Source organism: Branchiostoma lanceolatum, chromosome 3 (genome assembly GCF_035083965.1).
Source record: "Branchiostoma lanceolatum isolate klBraLanc5 chromosome 3, klBraLanc5.hap2, whole genome shotgun sequence".
Lineage (NCBI taxonomy): Eukaryota > Metazoa > Chordata > Leptocardii > Amphioxiformes > Branchiostomatidae > Branchiostoma > Branchiostoma lanceolatum.
Genome location: NC_089724.1, coordinates 20,305,683 through 20,318,582, shown reverse-complemented (window position 1 = coordinate 20,318,582; position 12,900 = coordinate 20,305,683). Strand labels below are relative to the sequence as shown.

Genomic DNA, 12,900 nt, shown 5'->3' with positions numbered 1-12,900 from the left:
CGAGGACAAAAAGCCTCTCCCGATCCCTCTCCATACGGGACCGCCAGCAGATCCTGAAGCTGACTTCAAGGTACACGTATACTTCAGAGCCTGCCCTCTTTTTATTTGCTGTGCTTTCTTTTTGTGTGTCACGTATAATCAAGTTTTGAACTGACAGCAACTATAGTTATCATTTCTTCTACAATGTGTTACTCTCTCTATTCATGTTTTCTGCAAACCGTCCAGCTATTTTCCCCAGCCGAGTCTGCTCTTCTATCGAAGTAAAAACAATAACTCACCTGCCTCTGTAGAACCTTGCTGACTACCAGAAGAAGCTGAAGAAATGGCTTATCGTGGGAGCCGTTTTCCTGGTGCTGCTGGTGACCGGAGCCACCCTACTGGGCGTGTTTCTGTCCAGGAACTCCAACATGATGCTTACGGTAAGAACTGTTCTTTTCCATGGACGCGACTCATACTTATGATTTGTGTTGGTTTTCTGTTTACAAAATATAAGCTTTTCGGTCTCTTCAAAACCAAATGGCACGTTTCTGTAATCACATCTCTTTCACGCTGACTATCAGGCGGAAAATAAGCTGAAATACGACGGGAAAGTCCTCGAGGTGAAGGTGGAGGTCGATGTCAACTTGAAGACTGAGACTTTCTACACCAAGAGTGAAGATGGAGAAACCGCCATCATGTATGACACCAAAAATATGAGAAGAAGCTCATTCAACCATATATGGACACAAATCAATTATATAATTTAATTGACTTAGTACTTTTGTCATGGAGGCTGCTATTTGGTTATGTCTCTATTTCTTACTGGCTACATGTGTCTGTTTTCTGAAGGCTTTGCTCATTTTGAGATGGTATTCGATATTCTAATAGGCATGGTATATATTGATATTCTCCAATCTGTGGTTGTAGGATTTGGCTGCATACAAGTTTTCCGGCCTCCACATTTGCTTCATCCTGGAGGACAGTACCTACAGTGAGGACGAAGTTGACAAAATGGCAAACGAGGTGCAGAAAGATGGCGAGGTAAGGGAGCACCAATCTCCTTTTGACTCGATTTTTTCCGTGTGAAATGTAGTTAGTTTCAGGTCGTTACTTAAGCAACCATAGAATCTGAGTCAAATGAGAAATTTTGTCTGTTGAACAGGGCAAAGTTGAGGAGGCTGAGAGCGGGGGACAAGTGGACATCACCTTGGATGAAAGCCGTGGAAAGGTTGACAAATCCATCCTGAATGAGAAGATGCTCGACTTCTGCAAGGCTCACGAGATCTACTGGGCCATCGCTCGCCAGGGGGCGCAGCCAGCCGCTGAAAATGGTAAGGACAAATACTAGTATTAACAGGGGCGACTAGATTTCAGCCACAACGACTAGATCTATTGTAGTCTATTGTAGTACTATTTCAGCCACAACGACTATATTCATAATTTGTAACTGTCCCAGTGAGCTTTCTTTTATCGTATATTTTGTTATTTCTGCTGAATGTGTTGTCATATCACTCTAGACAACTGATCATGTATCCTAAAGTACGTTATTGATTGTTTCAGGTGCTGCAAACAGCCGCCAGAAGCGAGAACTGTGCTATAGGTACTATTGCTATTGGTATCGGTACTTGAGGTCTTACCGCCGCGTTTGCCGCATTTACCGGTGGCACTGCACTGCAGCAGGCAGCTCCCCATCCCCAGGCCCCCCACACATCCAGCACCCACCCACCGACAATTCCACCGACACAGGCACCGGCAAAGTCACCGGCGACACAGGCCCCGGCAGCCCTCAGAGCACCGTCACCGGTGGCCCCCGGCACGGAACCGACACCGACGTCCGCCACTACCCAAACACGGGCAACCCCCGTCACTCGTACCCGGGAAATCTCAAACACGAAAACTCGGAATGATGTTGACCCCACGAGAATGTTTATGCACAAGAGCGCAAGTATAACGAAATCTAGCACACTGCACAAATGACAAAGCCTCAGAAAAAGCCACCATGTTCCCTGATGACTCGCAAGCTAAATTCACAGAAGCGCTTCGAGCACCTTTGATAGTAAATGACTTACAAATTTTCTTAGATAAGCCACCCAAATTAGCCACCCAATTTTCCAAATGCCCATGGAAACTTAACATTCGACAATCATATTTCTGCAACCTCAAATTATACAAGAAGAAAATTAAGACTACAAAAAGACTATTCAAAGAAAAGCAATGGAAAATTTTTAGTAAACTTAGTAAAGTCGAGCCTCAAAAATTCTGGAGGGAATTGAAATTACAAAGGCAGGACAGCAACGTTAAAGACGACGTAGATAGTAACATCAGCCCCGAAGACTGGAGAAATCCTTCCACCAATACATTGCGCAAAAAAGGCCTGACCTCTGCCAAACCGAAGACAAAGACAACACGAAGCACACAAACAACATAATTAGCAACCTTGAAAAGTTAACACCAAGCCCACTTGATCTAGAAATAACGGAAGACGAAATCCTTCAGGGTTTACGTATCCCCTTTCCAGTCTGGCTTCCGTAAAAACTTCCGTACCAGTGACAACATATTTGTACTTAAAACATTAATTGACAAACAGATATCTGAACCCTGTGGTAAATTGTATGCCTGCTTCGTAGACATTAAGAAAGCCTCTGACTCTGTCCGGAGGGATGGGCTTTTCTATAAAATCTTAGCTTCTGGTATTGGGGATGATTTCGTCAGAACCATAAAATTTATCTACTCTATTCTAGAATACTGTGTCAAAGCGCCGATTGGACTATCAGATTTCTTTAAAACGACCTGTGGTGTGTGCCAAGGATGCAATCTTATCCCGCCTCTGTTTAATCTTTATATTAACGATCTGCCAACCATTTTTTCTTCATCTTTATGTGATCCTATTGCCCTAGAAGACACTCATATAAACAGCCTTCTCTGGGCGGACGACCTTGTACTATTGTCTAAGTCAGAGGCAGGTCTAAAAGAATGTTTGAAAAATCTTGATGAATTCTGCTCCCTTTGGAAATTATCAATTAACAAAGATAAAACTAAAGTAATGATCTTTTCAAAAAATGGAAGGACAGGTAAAAATCAACGCTCCACCTTCCAATCACAGGGGCATATAATTAACATCACACAGTTTTATACATACTTAGGGGTAGATATAACCCCGGTAGGTTCATTCGCACGTGCTACGATTAAAAGCTCTACGGGCTTTCTTTAAACTCAAATCGCATATTGCTGTAGAACAGGAGCAGGACTGGGCCGTTCATGTGCGAGATATATTATGCCGACACGGCTTCCAAAATGTTTGGCTAAACCCAACAGTTGACGCCAAGCATTTTGGTAACGTGTTCAAAGAACGCCTGAAAGACACGTTTGTTTCTGGCTGGAGGCAAGAGATTAGAAGTTACGGCAAGCTGCAAACCTATTCTAAATTCAAAACTGACTTCAAATTTGAGAAGTACCTTTCCTCAATCCAAAATAAATCATTTGTTGCGAACATAACCAAACTGCGAATTAGCGCACACTGTTTAGAAATAGAAAAAGGTCGTCATAATAATGTACCAGCCACTAAGAGACGATGTCCTACCTGCAAACATATTGTTGAAGATGAATTCCACTTTCTTTTAACATGTCCCACGTACATTGAAGAGAGACAGACACTTATGAGTGTTATCACCCGCAATGCAAACATAACCTTACCATCTAAGACACGCCCAGAAACGTTCAATTTACTTATGTCATGTCCTGATGCAATTTCCTTGTACATATGCCAATACATATCTACCTCTTTTCTAAAAAGAAATCGATTGATCTCTGATGCGAACAATTGATGTTTCCTGTGTATCATGTAACATACTTGTACATATGTATTCTGTATTACTCTTATTGTATGCCGTGGTGTTTAGACTTAAGCTTTGTAGAATTCAATAGCATTGTTAATTAGCAAAGACATAGATGTCTTGACATTTTGTACTACATACGAACTTGCCATACATTGTACCTGTTACACTTGTTGAGCAATAAACTTTACTTACTTACTATTAATTTACCCGATCCCAGATGGATCCAGGACATTTGCATTTAATGTCAGAATGATTGAAAGTCCAACAATAAGTACCTCGTGATACATTGTAGTAAATTGCAACACTCGAGGAAGAAAGAGACATTTGGAGTATTATCTTTAACAAATCTTCCGTAACGTCTGAAGCATACTAATACAGCGGTGTTAGAACTATTGTTAGTTTAGGGTGAGCTATAACTGCAAACAGCATGTATTTACAGAGGCTAACGTTAGATACAGTGCAGTAATCAGTACATATTTCAATCATATATAAAGGAAAGCTATTGTATTCTTTCGTTAGTTTCCAAATGTCTTGGCATATGTTGAAATGTAATCAAGACTTTGGTAACAAGGTACATGTTACAAAGCATTAAATCAGGTGTGATCGAAAGATATACAAAATCAGCTCAAAAGTGTTGTTTGTCAAATATGGCAAAAAATACATTAAAAACAACACATAGTGCTTAGAATGCTCAATGTCTCTAAAATCCAGAAACCACGGCCCCAGTGGGGTGGTATATCAAAAGGAAGAATGAAGATATCCAGAAAAAAAGTTTGATATACAGAAATGAATTCAAATAGATGCAGATGAACTATATCTAATGTAGTTGGGTCCACACATCCCTCGAGCAAGTTGAATATGCTAGGGAACTCACAGCTTGTTTCGGAGTAGGAGTGACAGATGAAAATAGGAGCAATTCCATGCAGTAATGGAAGGAAGCTGCCGTGACTTTCCAATATCACAACCCCCCTCCCCCGAAGTCTATTTGCAGTAGTGTAGTAACGTAGTAATTCTTACATCACGTGAACTAAGGCTTGATACTGCACCCTTTCCATTGAAATGCCAGCGACTGTCGTAAGAGGGCTCTTACGCTCATGGGTGCCAAGGATGGCTACAATGCTACAGAAAATATTACATACTTTTACATGGTTGTCTGACAGTAAAATGAAGAGTAACTAACTACATGTAAACGCCTTCCAAATGCTTTTTTGATAAAGCTAAAACAGCTCTAGTCGTAAGTAACGGATGGAAACTGCGCCTTTGATTTTAATCTCCCTCTGAACATTTTGCTGTGCCCACGCTAGATCTGGTCACTAGGATTACAACGAGCTTAAACCGGTTATCAGTGTCAACTATAACATATGTTGCGCGTACAGAGCCCATCCGTCAGTTGAATCTAAGATTAGACCATGGACCGTGCATACCTACCCGCTGCTGAAGTTCCTGCTGCATGATTGCTGGTGCAGCGCGGCACATTCAATGTAAAACCCATCAACCATCACCAACATGAATCCGACATACGAAAATTAGACAAGTGGTGAAAAATACATTCGTTTCAATATTTCTGAATACACCCTATAGATTTTACAAAGAATTCGAAGATCCCATATTTATATTGACAAAATAGAAGATTCTTCTTTGACAGGGATACCTGAGGTATAATACAGAAATAAGAACGTTTTTACGTACAAAATTCTTTTCTTATGTTTTTTTTCTCATTTTACAGTAGATTGGATGCTTTGAAAGTTGGCAAACACAAGCAGACATACAATTAAGAACATACACAGGAATATGTTTCCAGTTTTGAATTCAGCTAGCTAATGAAATTTGTACGAAACATGTGATAGCGTTTCAGCAGCCCTCTCATATCAATATTCATCGGGACTCTTGAGGACAGGGCCACTGGACATAACGGACGGCTGGTCGCCTTCAAAAGTGCTGTTTCTCTACTGGATCACTGAGGTTGTCTTTCCAGGAGCATAGTAAAAACCGACAGTTTCGTAAGACATTCATTTTTCTCTATAGACTTGTAGATGTCCATGCTATCTAGACCTGTATCATTAATACACTGTCAAATGCGTTTTGACCTGTTGGCTGTAGTTCCATGGGATATTTCACAAGCTTCAAATCTGTACATAGTCTGAGCCAGAGGTACCATTGCCCTTACCTGATATCATGCAATGTCCTATCATATGAGACTCAATTTGACAATCCATGTGCGACTGGGAAGTGTATGCGTCCTTCGAATCATCCGGTTGTATTTGGTTTGGCTCAGTCTGTGAATAGATATAAGTTTGAGAGTGTCAGCAGCATTTTTGTGACTCAACCTCACTTGCTATACGACTAATATTAACCACATATAATATCTTTACTACCTAAAACATACTCAATTGGCCGATACTACGTATACGAGCAGCCAAGGGAAAGACTACCCAATATTTTCTACATTTAAGGAATACAAATTGGGCGAAACAATTGTTCATACATGTACATGAATATACCCGGGAACGCCAAAATATATCTGTGTTTCTATTTACAGTATTCATCTTGCTGGCTTCAGCTTAAGCGTCATCTAAGATCATGTACTTCTGTGTCAAGAGATTGGTAGCGCTTTTTCAAAAGTAAAGAAGAAATTCCTACGAATATTACCTTGATGCCACACAGGTACATGTACCTAAACACAAATATTCTCCGCGTCTAGTTGATGCCGTTCAAACAAAACCAGGCTGAAATGAACTGTGGAGCCACGGTATCCAACTGTTCTGGAGGTAACAGTACAGCAAATGGAGGTTACCCACCGTCCCCTTGGACCAAGGAACAAATCTATGACTTGATGGCGAAGAGGTCCCGTGTCTTGAAGTATAACTACGCAGGTAGGGAAATACATATCAAGGAGGCAAACATTGGCATACAAGAAGAAGTCGGCACGAAGGTCTGGCACGCTGTAAGTAGCATTGGTCTTCTGAGTGAGTGAGTGAGTGAGTGAGTGAGTGAGTGAGTGAGTGAGTGGGTTTGTGGGTGAGTGAGTGTCTGTGTGTGTGTGTGTGTGTGTGTGTGTGTGTGTGTATTAGGGTTGAGAGTAGAGGATATGTGTGAGTGACAATAACTAATCGCCAAGATGAATATTGACGGAGTTTCGATGCAATTTCATCAATGCAATCCGTCCTAGATTCCGTAATACAAGAAATTGTTCGAAATACGATGTTGAGCTCTTGTAATCCTCCATGACCTCTTCCACTGCCCAGCGGTCAGTTAATGACAGATAAACAGACGCCAGATGCGTCCATCTTAGTCATTAATGAATTCTTCAATATTACAATATCTGCCAATGATCTGAAATATACAGGACGGCTCGTTAACGATATTTTAGGACCCACAGTTGAAAGGCTCATACGAAGACATGTGTCTTATATGATTAGTGACAAGATTATCTAGACTTTGATACTTTACTCCCGTACGTCTTGGGCATTCTCACAATAGAATTGTGAAGGAAATGATAGGATAACCATGGTGGCCGGCATTCCAGATCGTACAGAAATCCTGTTATCAGATACAGTATTTAGTTGTGAGTTCCGTTTAGCTTCCCAATAGCTTTTGAAGTAACACGCCTTACATTCTACCAACTTGGGGTTTTAAACAGCTGTTTTTTTTTTTTTTGATTCTCCTGGGCCTCTAGAAAACTTTGCCCTGGGCTGGTAATATATGTAAATTTCACGATTCATTACCCGCATGAAGCTAAGATGTAGGCTGTTGGAATACACACTTCTTGGAAAACTCATCATAGTAGCTGAAAGAATCGAAAGGCATAGACGTTGTCATACAGTCACACGTAAAATGAAAGATAAGAAAAATACCTTCTTACATTTGTTTCTTACCGCCATATAAGGGCGAGGCTTTCTGTGAGTTCATCCAACGTCGGGGACGTCAGTTTGAAGGCAAGAAGGTGATTGAAGTAGGTGCCGGGACCGGGCTGGTTGGGATCGTGGCTAGCCTCATGGGTAAGGACCAGATATTTCCATTGTAACTTTTTCTTGACAATTTCATTCGGTATCGTTGTGCTTAGTGCTTTGTGAAAGAAATCAAACAAACAAACCATTTGGCTACATCAGCATCATGTCACTTCACCATCTTCGTTGCTAGGTGCTGACGTCACTCTTACCGACCTGAAAAAGATCCTGCCTAATATGGAAGAGAACGTGCAGATCAACACAGAGGGATGCAAACATCGTCCGAAGGTAGGGTTCCTGTGGGTGGTTCCATCCCTCTTACCCTTTTTAGTTGCAAGCTGAAAGTTTTCGAATTTTGGACAATGTACACTGCATTATGTAAAATGGAAGGTTTGGATCTTATTCTCCGTTTCTTAAATCTTAGTGACATTGTACTGTTTTTCGTTTTCAAGGACTAACATGTCCGACTATTAGGAAGCTTCAGTGCAGACAAACGACTCTGTCTCCTACGATTTTGTCCTTGCTATTGTTTTGTTTATAGGTTCGTGAACTTGCATGGGGTAGAGAGCTTCATCAGTACAGCAAAGGCCACTACGATTACGTCATCGGAACTGACGTAGTTTATGAGGAACACATGTTTCGCAGTCTCGTTGTGACCTTGAAGCACCTGTGTGATGAAAAGACCCGCGTACTACTGTGTCATCACGTCAGGTGGCCAGACAAAGACGAAAAGTTCATGGAGCTTTTCTCCGCCGACTTTACCTTAGTTAACCAGCGAAGGCTACCTAAGCAAGACTTAACTGTGTACTTGTTTGAAGCTAAGCTCAAGGAAACGCATTAGGAAGGGGATGGTCAAACACTGACGCCGGTTACTTATCAGTTTCTAATGAACTGTAATGTAGTAAGGTTCTACCCGAGTTTAGACTGATTCTATTCTGATAGTTTGCTGTTATATTAGTCTTAATCTTAGCTTGATTATGCAGCACGTTTTGTAGTGATTCTTATCTATTCCATTCTACTGCCATACAGCTTCTGCGACTTATCATGACTTGTCATTATATATGATTGTTGTAATATAATAAACTTTATGTTTTTCAAATCATTGACATAATATATTACATAGCATTATGCTATCTTACAGAATATCAGGAGTGCTTACGTTACCATGTGTCTATGGCAAGTTTTTGTCCCAGTGAACTACTTTTCCGACAGTCATGCATACAGAATGTTAGGTTCAAATTCATGGTGATCCACAGATATTTTTGCTCTTGACGTCTAGAGTTGCACCGACCTATATATGTCAGTGGACTTCTATATCGGTGCGCTGTAGAGTCCTTGACCCCAAAAGAATATTGAGAAGTCAGTAGAAAGATGATATGATTCCGTAGAACTCTATGCGCCATATGCGAAATAGAGATGAATTCACATCAATGTAAAACATGCCCAATAGCCATGGATACTGGGCAGGGAAGGTATTCATGTCAGTGGTTTCTGGCAACACAAACAAATTGGTCTAGATATACGGTAGTAATTGCGTTTTTCTAATGGGGTGTGAAAGGGGTTTTGTGGATTTCCAGTGTTTTCGAGCATATATAAGTCTTACTGTCCTCCCAGTCAACGCTATTGTAGTCACATTTTCTTCGACGATTGTCAAGACGGGACATTCTGTTATCGGCTCACCGTTATGTAAGAAATGTTCAAGTGACTATATTAATGGCAACGTGGTGCAGTCCTTTAGCAAAATCCTAGGTGGCACTTTCTACAGGAGGCCGCCTAGACTGTCTTGATTTTTTCGCCTTCCAGCTCACCAGGCCGGACTGCTTGCCCAGTAACATGCATGTGCACCTCAACTTCCTACGAACATCGGGGAAAATTCCAGAGGTAATTGACAAAGTATGAAGGGTGTTTCCGCAACGCATGGTGACTAGCTCGGCATGCGTTTGACGTCATAACAGCCCTGTGCCGGATCAAACCTGTCAGATCATTCCGACGTTCGCTCCTTAATATGTGCCTCCTCTCCGCTGCTGGTGACAGTTGTGTGACCCCTCATACATGTACTTGTTATCGCGTTTCCCTGAATAGGAACACAATATAAGATTTACGTGCCAATGGTCGTCATGGTAACGACACACCCACAGTGTAGAGGTGGTACATGTATATGCTCGGCATACTATGTAAAAGTGCTCACGCTGTGAAAACAGTATGTATGCAGTCATGGGTTTTGTAAATGTCTACATTTTCATCCATGCATTGCACGTATATGACCCCGAATTTTACGTGCACTGTTTTGTAATCGGTACAACCTGTTTTCCGGACAACTTTGCTGCCATGAACATCCACCTAGCAGCTTTATCCTGACGTTTATAAAGTTTCCTCTTCGAACTAACAAATTTCTAGTAACGTAACGTAACATAACCTATTTACGTGCAGGAGAAGTTTACGTCCGGTTTGGGTCATGTCCACATGTCGCGGTGTATTATGCCAAAGCCTGTTCTCATGAGAAACAAAGAACGTCATAAGTATAATCTTTAGCCATCTCTCTCTTTTATACAAAACATTTAAAAAGGTTTACGTCCAGCAAGGAGGTTAAAATAGGAACTTCCTCCTTGCGTCCAGCGACATAACAGAATAAACTCCTGAACCAGTAACAACAAGTCGCACGGAAGCGTCATGCATGACGCATTTCATATGTAATTCGACACCGCGTATTTCATCATGTTTTTCTAACTTACACGATAGCTAGCATCTTTTAAAAGTAGCTGACGTTTAACCTTTCTTTGATATGCAGACTGTCCATGGTGATTCGAGGTTTAAAACTCTTGCCAGTTTTAGGAAGGTTTGATACAACCTAGCGACCCCCGCTCTGATGATACATTTTTGCACGGCATAATATCATGGCCATGCGTTTATCACGTGAACGCCACGTGCTGCTGATGTCGGGGAAACTCACAACACAAACATTGTTATCTTCCATCCCGTCAGGCAAGCGGAGGGACAAACAAAGTGACTTTATAGTCATTTGTCCGTAGACTGCTTTCGACAGTTACTGTGTATTTTTTTCTGGTCTATGTTCTTCAAGCATAGCGCTAGAAGGGAAAATACTGAGGTGGACGATAATGGGTAGGCCTGGCACAATTCTACATCATATACCCAAGTATAAATACATGCTCGCACGGCGTTAAACAGGCGGAGAAAAACTTACAGACCATGCATTTCCTTGTTAGAAGAACTGATATTTGTACCCATGGGTTAAACATTTGGCTCTGTCCGCGCGGTTTTAGGATAAATAACGTTTTGAATAAATCGGACGTTAACTAGTCATGTTACGTTACCACCATGCATCACTCTATTGTAATTCGCGGCTCAGACAGCTTTCCTTTTCAAGCTACCTTAGTGTAAAGATATCCTATTGGGCCACCCCCTCCCATTTGTAGAGTCACAACGTCTTGCCAGTGATACGTTAGGAAGGGTACTTACAGGTACTTACATAGAGCGGGATTTGCAGTATATTTGATAGAATATTACAAGACATAGTGCTCGACCTTTCCTTCAGTTTTCAACAAGTTCAGAATGCAAATTGGTGAGTCCTGGCGTGGAACTGAGCCCTCAGGACCGTTCAGCCACTCATGTGCTCACTGAAAAAGCTAGCTCATTCACAGACTGTCCCTGAGATACGCCGCCGATACATCAGTACCTTGACATTTTTATTCATCAGGACACTTGATATTTCGCCAAGCCAGCAATGCGTTCATCCTCTACAGACCCTAACGTCAATAGCTGCTTGGCAGGGTGTAAGACGGATGTCTGAAAGGTCAAGTGGTCCCCTGTGGCACGCCATGACAGTAATTCAGGTGTCGATCTTGTACCGGCGGGGCTGAGATGACGTTGATTTGTTCAGCAGCACACGACCCGGTGTTCTGTCAGGATTTGGGAGGCTGAGGCTGAGCATATCCGTCTGCAGATCTTCCAAAGAGCGTGAAAACCAGCTTATGAGGCTAAAAAACCCCACACTGGCTTGACGCTTTTGCTTCAGCATTTACTGGGGCATCCGCATCCTTTGTGTGGAAATGACATAATTTACATATCAGCGAGCTGAAAATCTCCAGACGATACTTTTTGCCCTTATAGAAGGGTCCATTAAAGAAAGTTGAAAACTCGTTTGAAAATCAGGGGGCAAACGGGGGGTAGAATTTGCAAGGATATCAGTAGCACTACCACAGTCTTTGTCCTGGAATATTGACGAAATATAGAATCATCAAGCTCTGAAACAGAGTTCTTTGATTATTACCTCCGTGAAAGCGGAGGCATTACAATCAGTTGGTGTGTTTGTTTGTTTGTTTGTTTGTTTGTTTGTGACAGTGGTGTGCGGTCGCAGCTCCGCAATTGCCATTTGAATGTTTGGCACGCCGGAGACATCAACATAGAGTTCGGGGTCAAATTACTCCCAGGAAGATCACAGGAAATAGAATTGGCGCAGTTTCTAATACGACAAAAACACGTCGTATCGCACTCAGACTACCCGGTACACTACTGTTGTGACTGTAACCACTGAGGACATTGCATGGACACGGTAAATTTAGGCCATAATCCAAACAGAGGGGAGCTCACTATCTCACGGTTGCACTCAGATATTTGTTATGGAGCTAGAGTCCCACGACCACATACCTTCGAAATAAGGTCCTCATTTGCATATATCGTGCCAGTTAATTATCCTCTCTATCTAATCAAAACAAACTGTCCAAAGTATGAAAGTTTTATCTTAATAAAGAATGCTACTGTAACATTTTCTCATCAACTATGCAAATGAAGCCCTGGTTTGCTCGACTTATGTCTAATGATGATCTTCCAAATGCCGCAAGTATGAAATTGTCATGATTTACCACTATGGTATTCTACTATTTTCTCATTAATTTTTGATGATCGTCTCTTTTCAGTTAGGTTTTTTTTTTCAATTTAAAGTACTATCATGGAACGCAGCGGATTTCTAGAAGTTCCAGAGAATCAATTATGCAAATAAGCTCCTGGTGCACATGCTGTTGCTCCATGCTGTAGCTGAGCTAACGTACATTACTGATGTGGGCGTTGGCAATACACTTGTCCCTGACCAATTTTCTTCACGTAAAAGGCATTCATAAAAC

General features: G+C 41.6%; 2 protein-coding genes across 2 annotated transcripts; both read left to right on the top strand.

Moving 5' to 3' along the window:
• The first annotated feature begins 523 nt into the window (after nt 1–523).
• Nucleotides 524–1,901, top strand: LOC136430934 (uncharacterized). The gene is made up of 4 exons (XM_066422032.1): nt 524–692; nt 907–1,020; nt 1,142–1,310; nt 1,540–1,901. Exons 1-4 carry the CDS (start codon nt 675–677, stop codon nt 1,884–1,886), a joined length of 648 nt encoding a protein of 215 aa, XP_066278129.1. The 5' UTR covers nt 524–674; the 3' UTR covers nt 1,887–1,901.
• A 3,799-nt stretch (nt 1,902–5,700) lies between these two features.
• On the top strand, nt 5,701–8,775 carry LOC136430933 (protein N-lysine methyltransferase METTL21A-like). Its single transcript, XM_066422031.1, has 5 exons — nt 5,701–5,815; nt 6,517–6,759; nt 7,702–7,813; nt 7,956–8,050; nt 8,304–8,775. Exons 2-5 carry the CDS (start codon nt 6,520–6,522, stop codon nt 8,601–8,603), a joined length of 747 nt encoding a protein of 248 aa, XP_066278128.1. The 5' UTR covers nt 5,701–5,815; nt 6,517–6,519; the 3' UTR covers nt 8,604–8,775.
• Nucleotides 8,776–12,900: the final 4,125 nt, after the last annotated feature.

Bases quoted from the DNA above. Each gene is read 5' to 3' on its own strand.
- LOC136430934 (XM_066422032.1), top strand. The intron at 1,021-1,141 runs GTAAGGGAGCAC...TCTGTTGAACAG, and splicing joins AGGTGCAGAAAGATGGCGAG to GGCAAAGTTGAGGAGGCTGA. The intron at 1,311-1,539 runs GTAAGGACAAAT...TGATTGTTTCAG, and splicing joins GCAGCCAGCCGCTGAAAATG to GTGCTGCAAACAGCCGCCAG.
- LOC136430933 (XM_066422031.1), top strand. From the start codon at position 6,520: ATGCCGTTCAAACAAAACCAGGCTGAAATGAACTGTGGAGCCACGGTA. The intron at 6,760-7,701 runs GTAAGTAGCATT...CCGCCATATAAG, and splicing joins GCACGAAGGTCTGGCACGCT to GGCGAGGCTTTCTGTGAGTT. The intron at 7,814-7,955 runs GTAAGGACCAGA...CTTCGTTGCTAG, and splicing joins GATCGTGGCTAGCCTCATGG to GTGCTGACGTCACTCTTACC.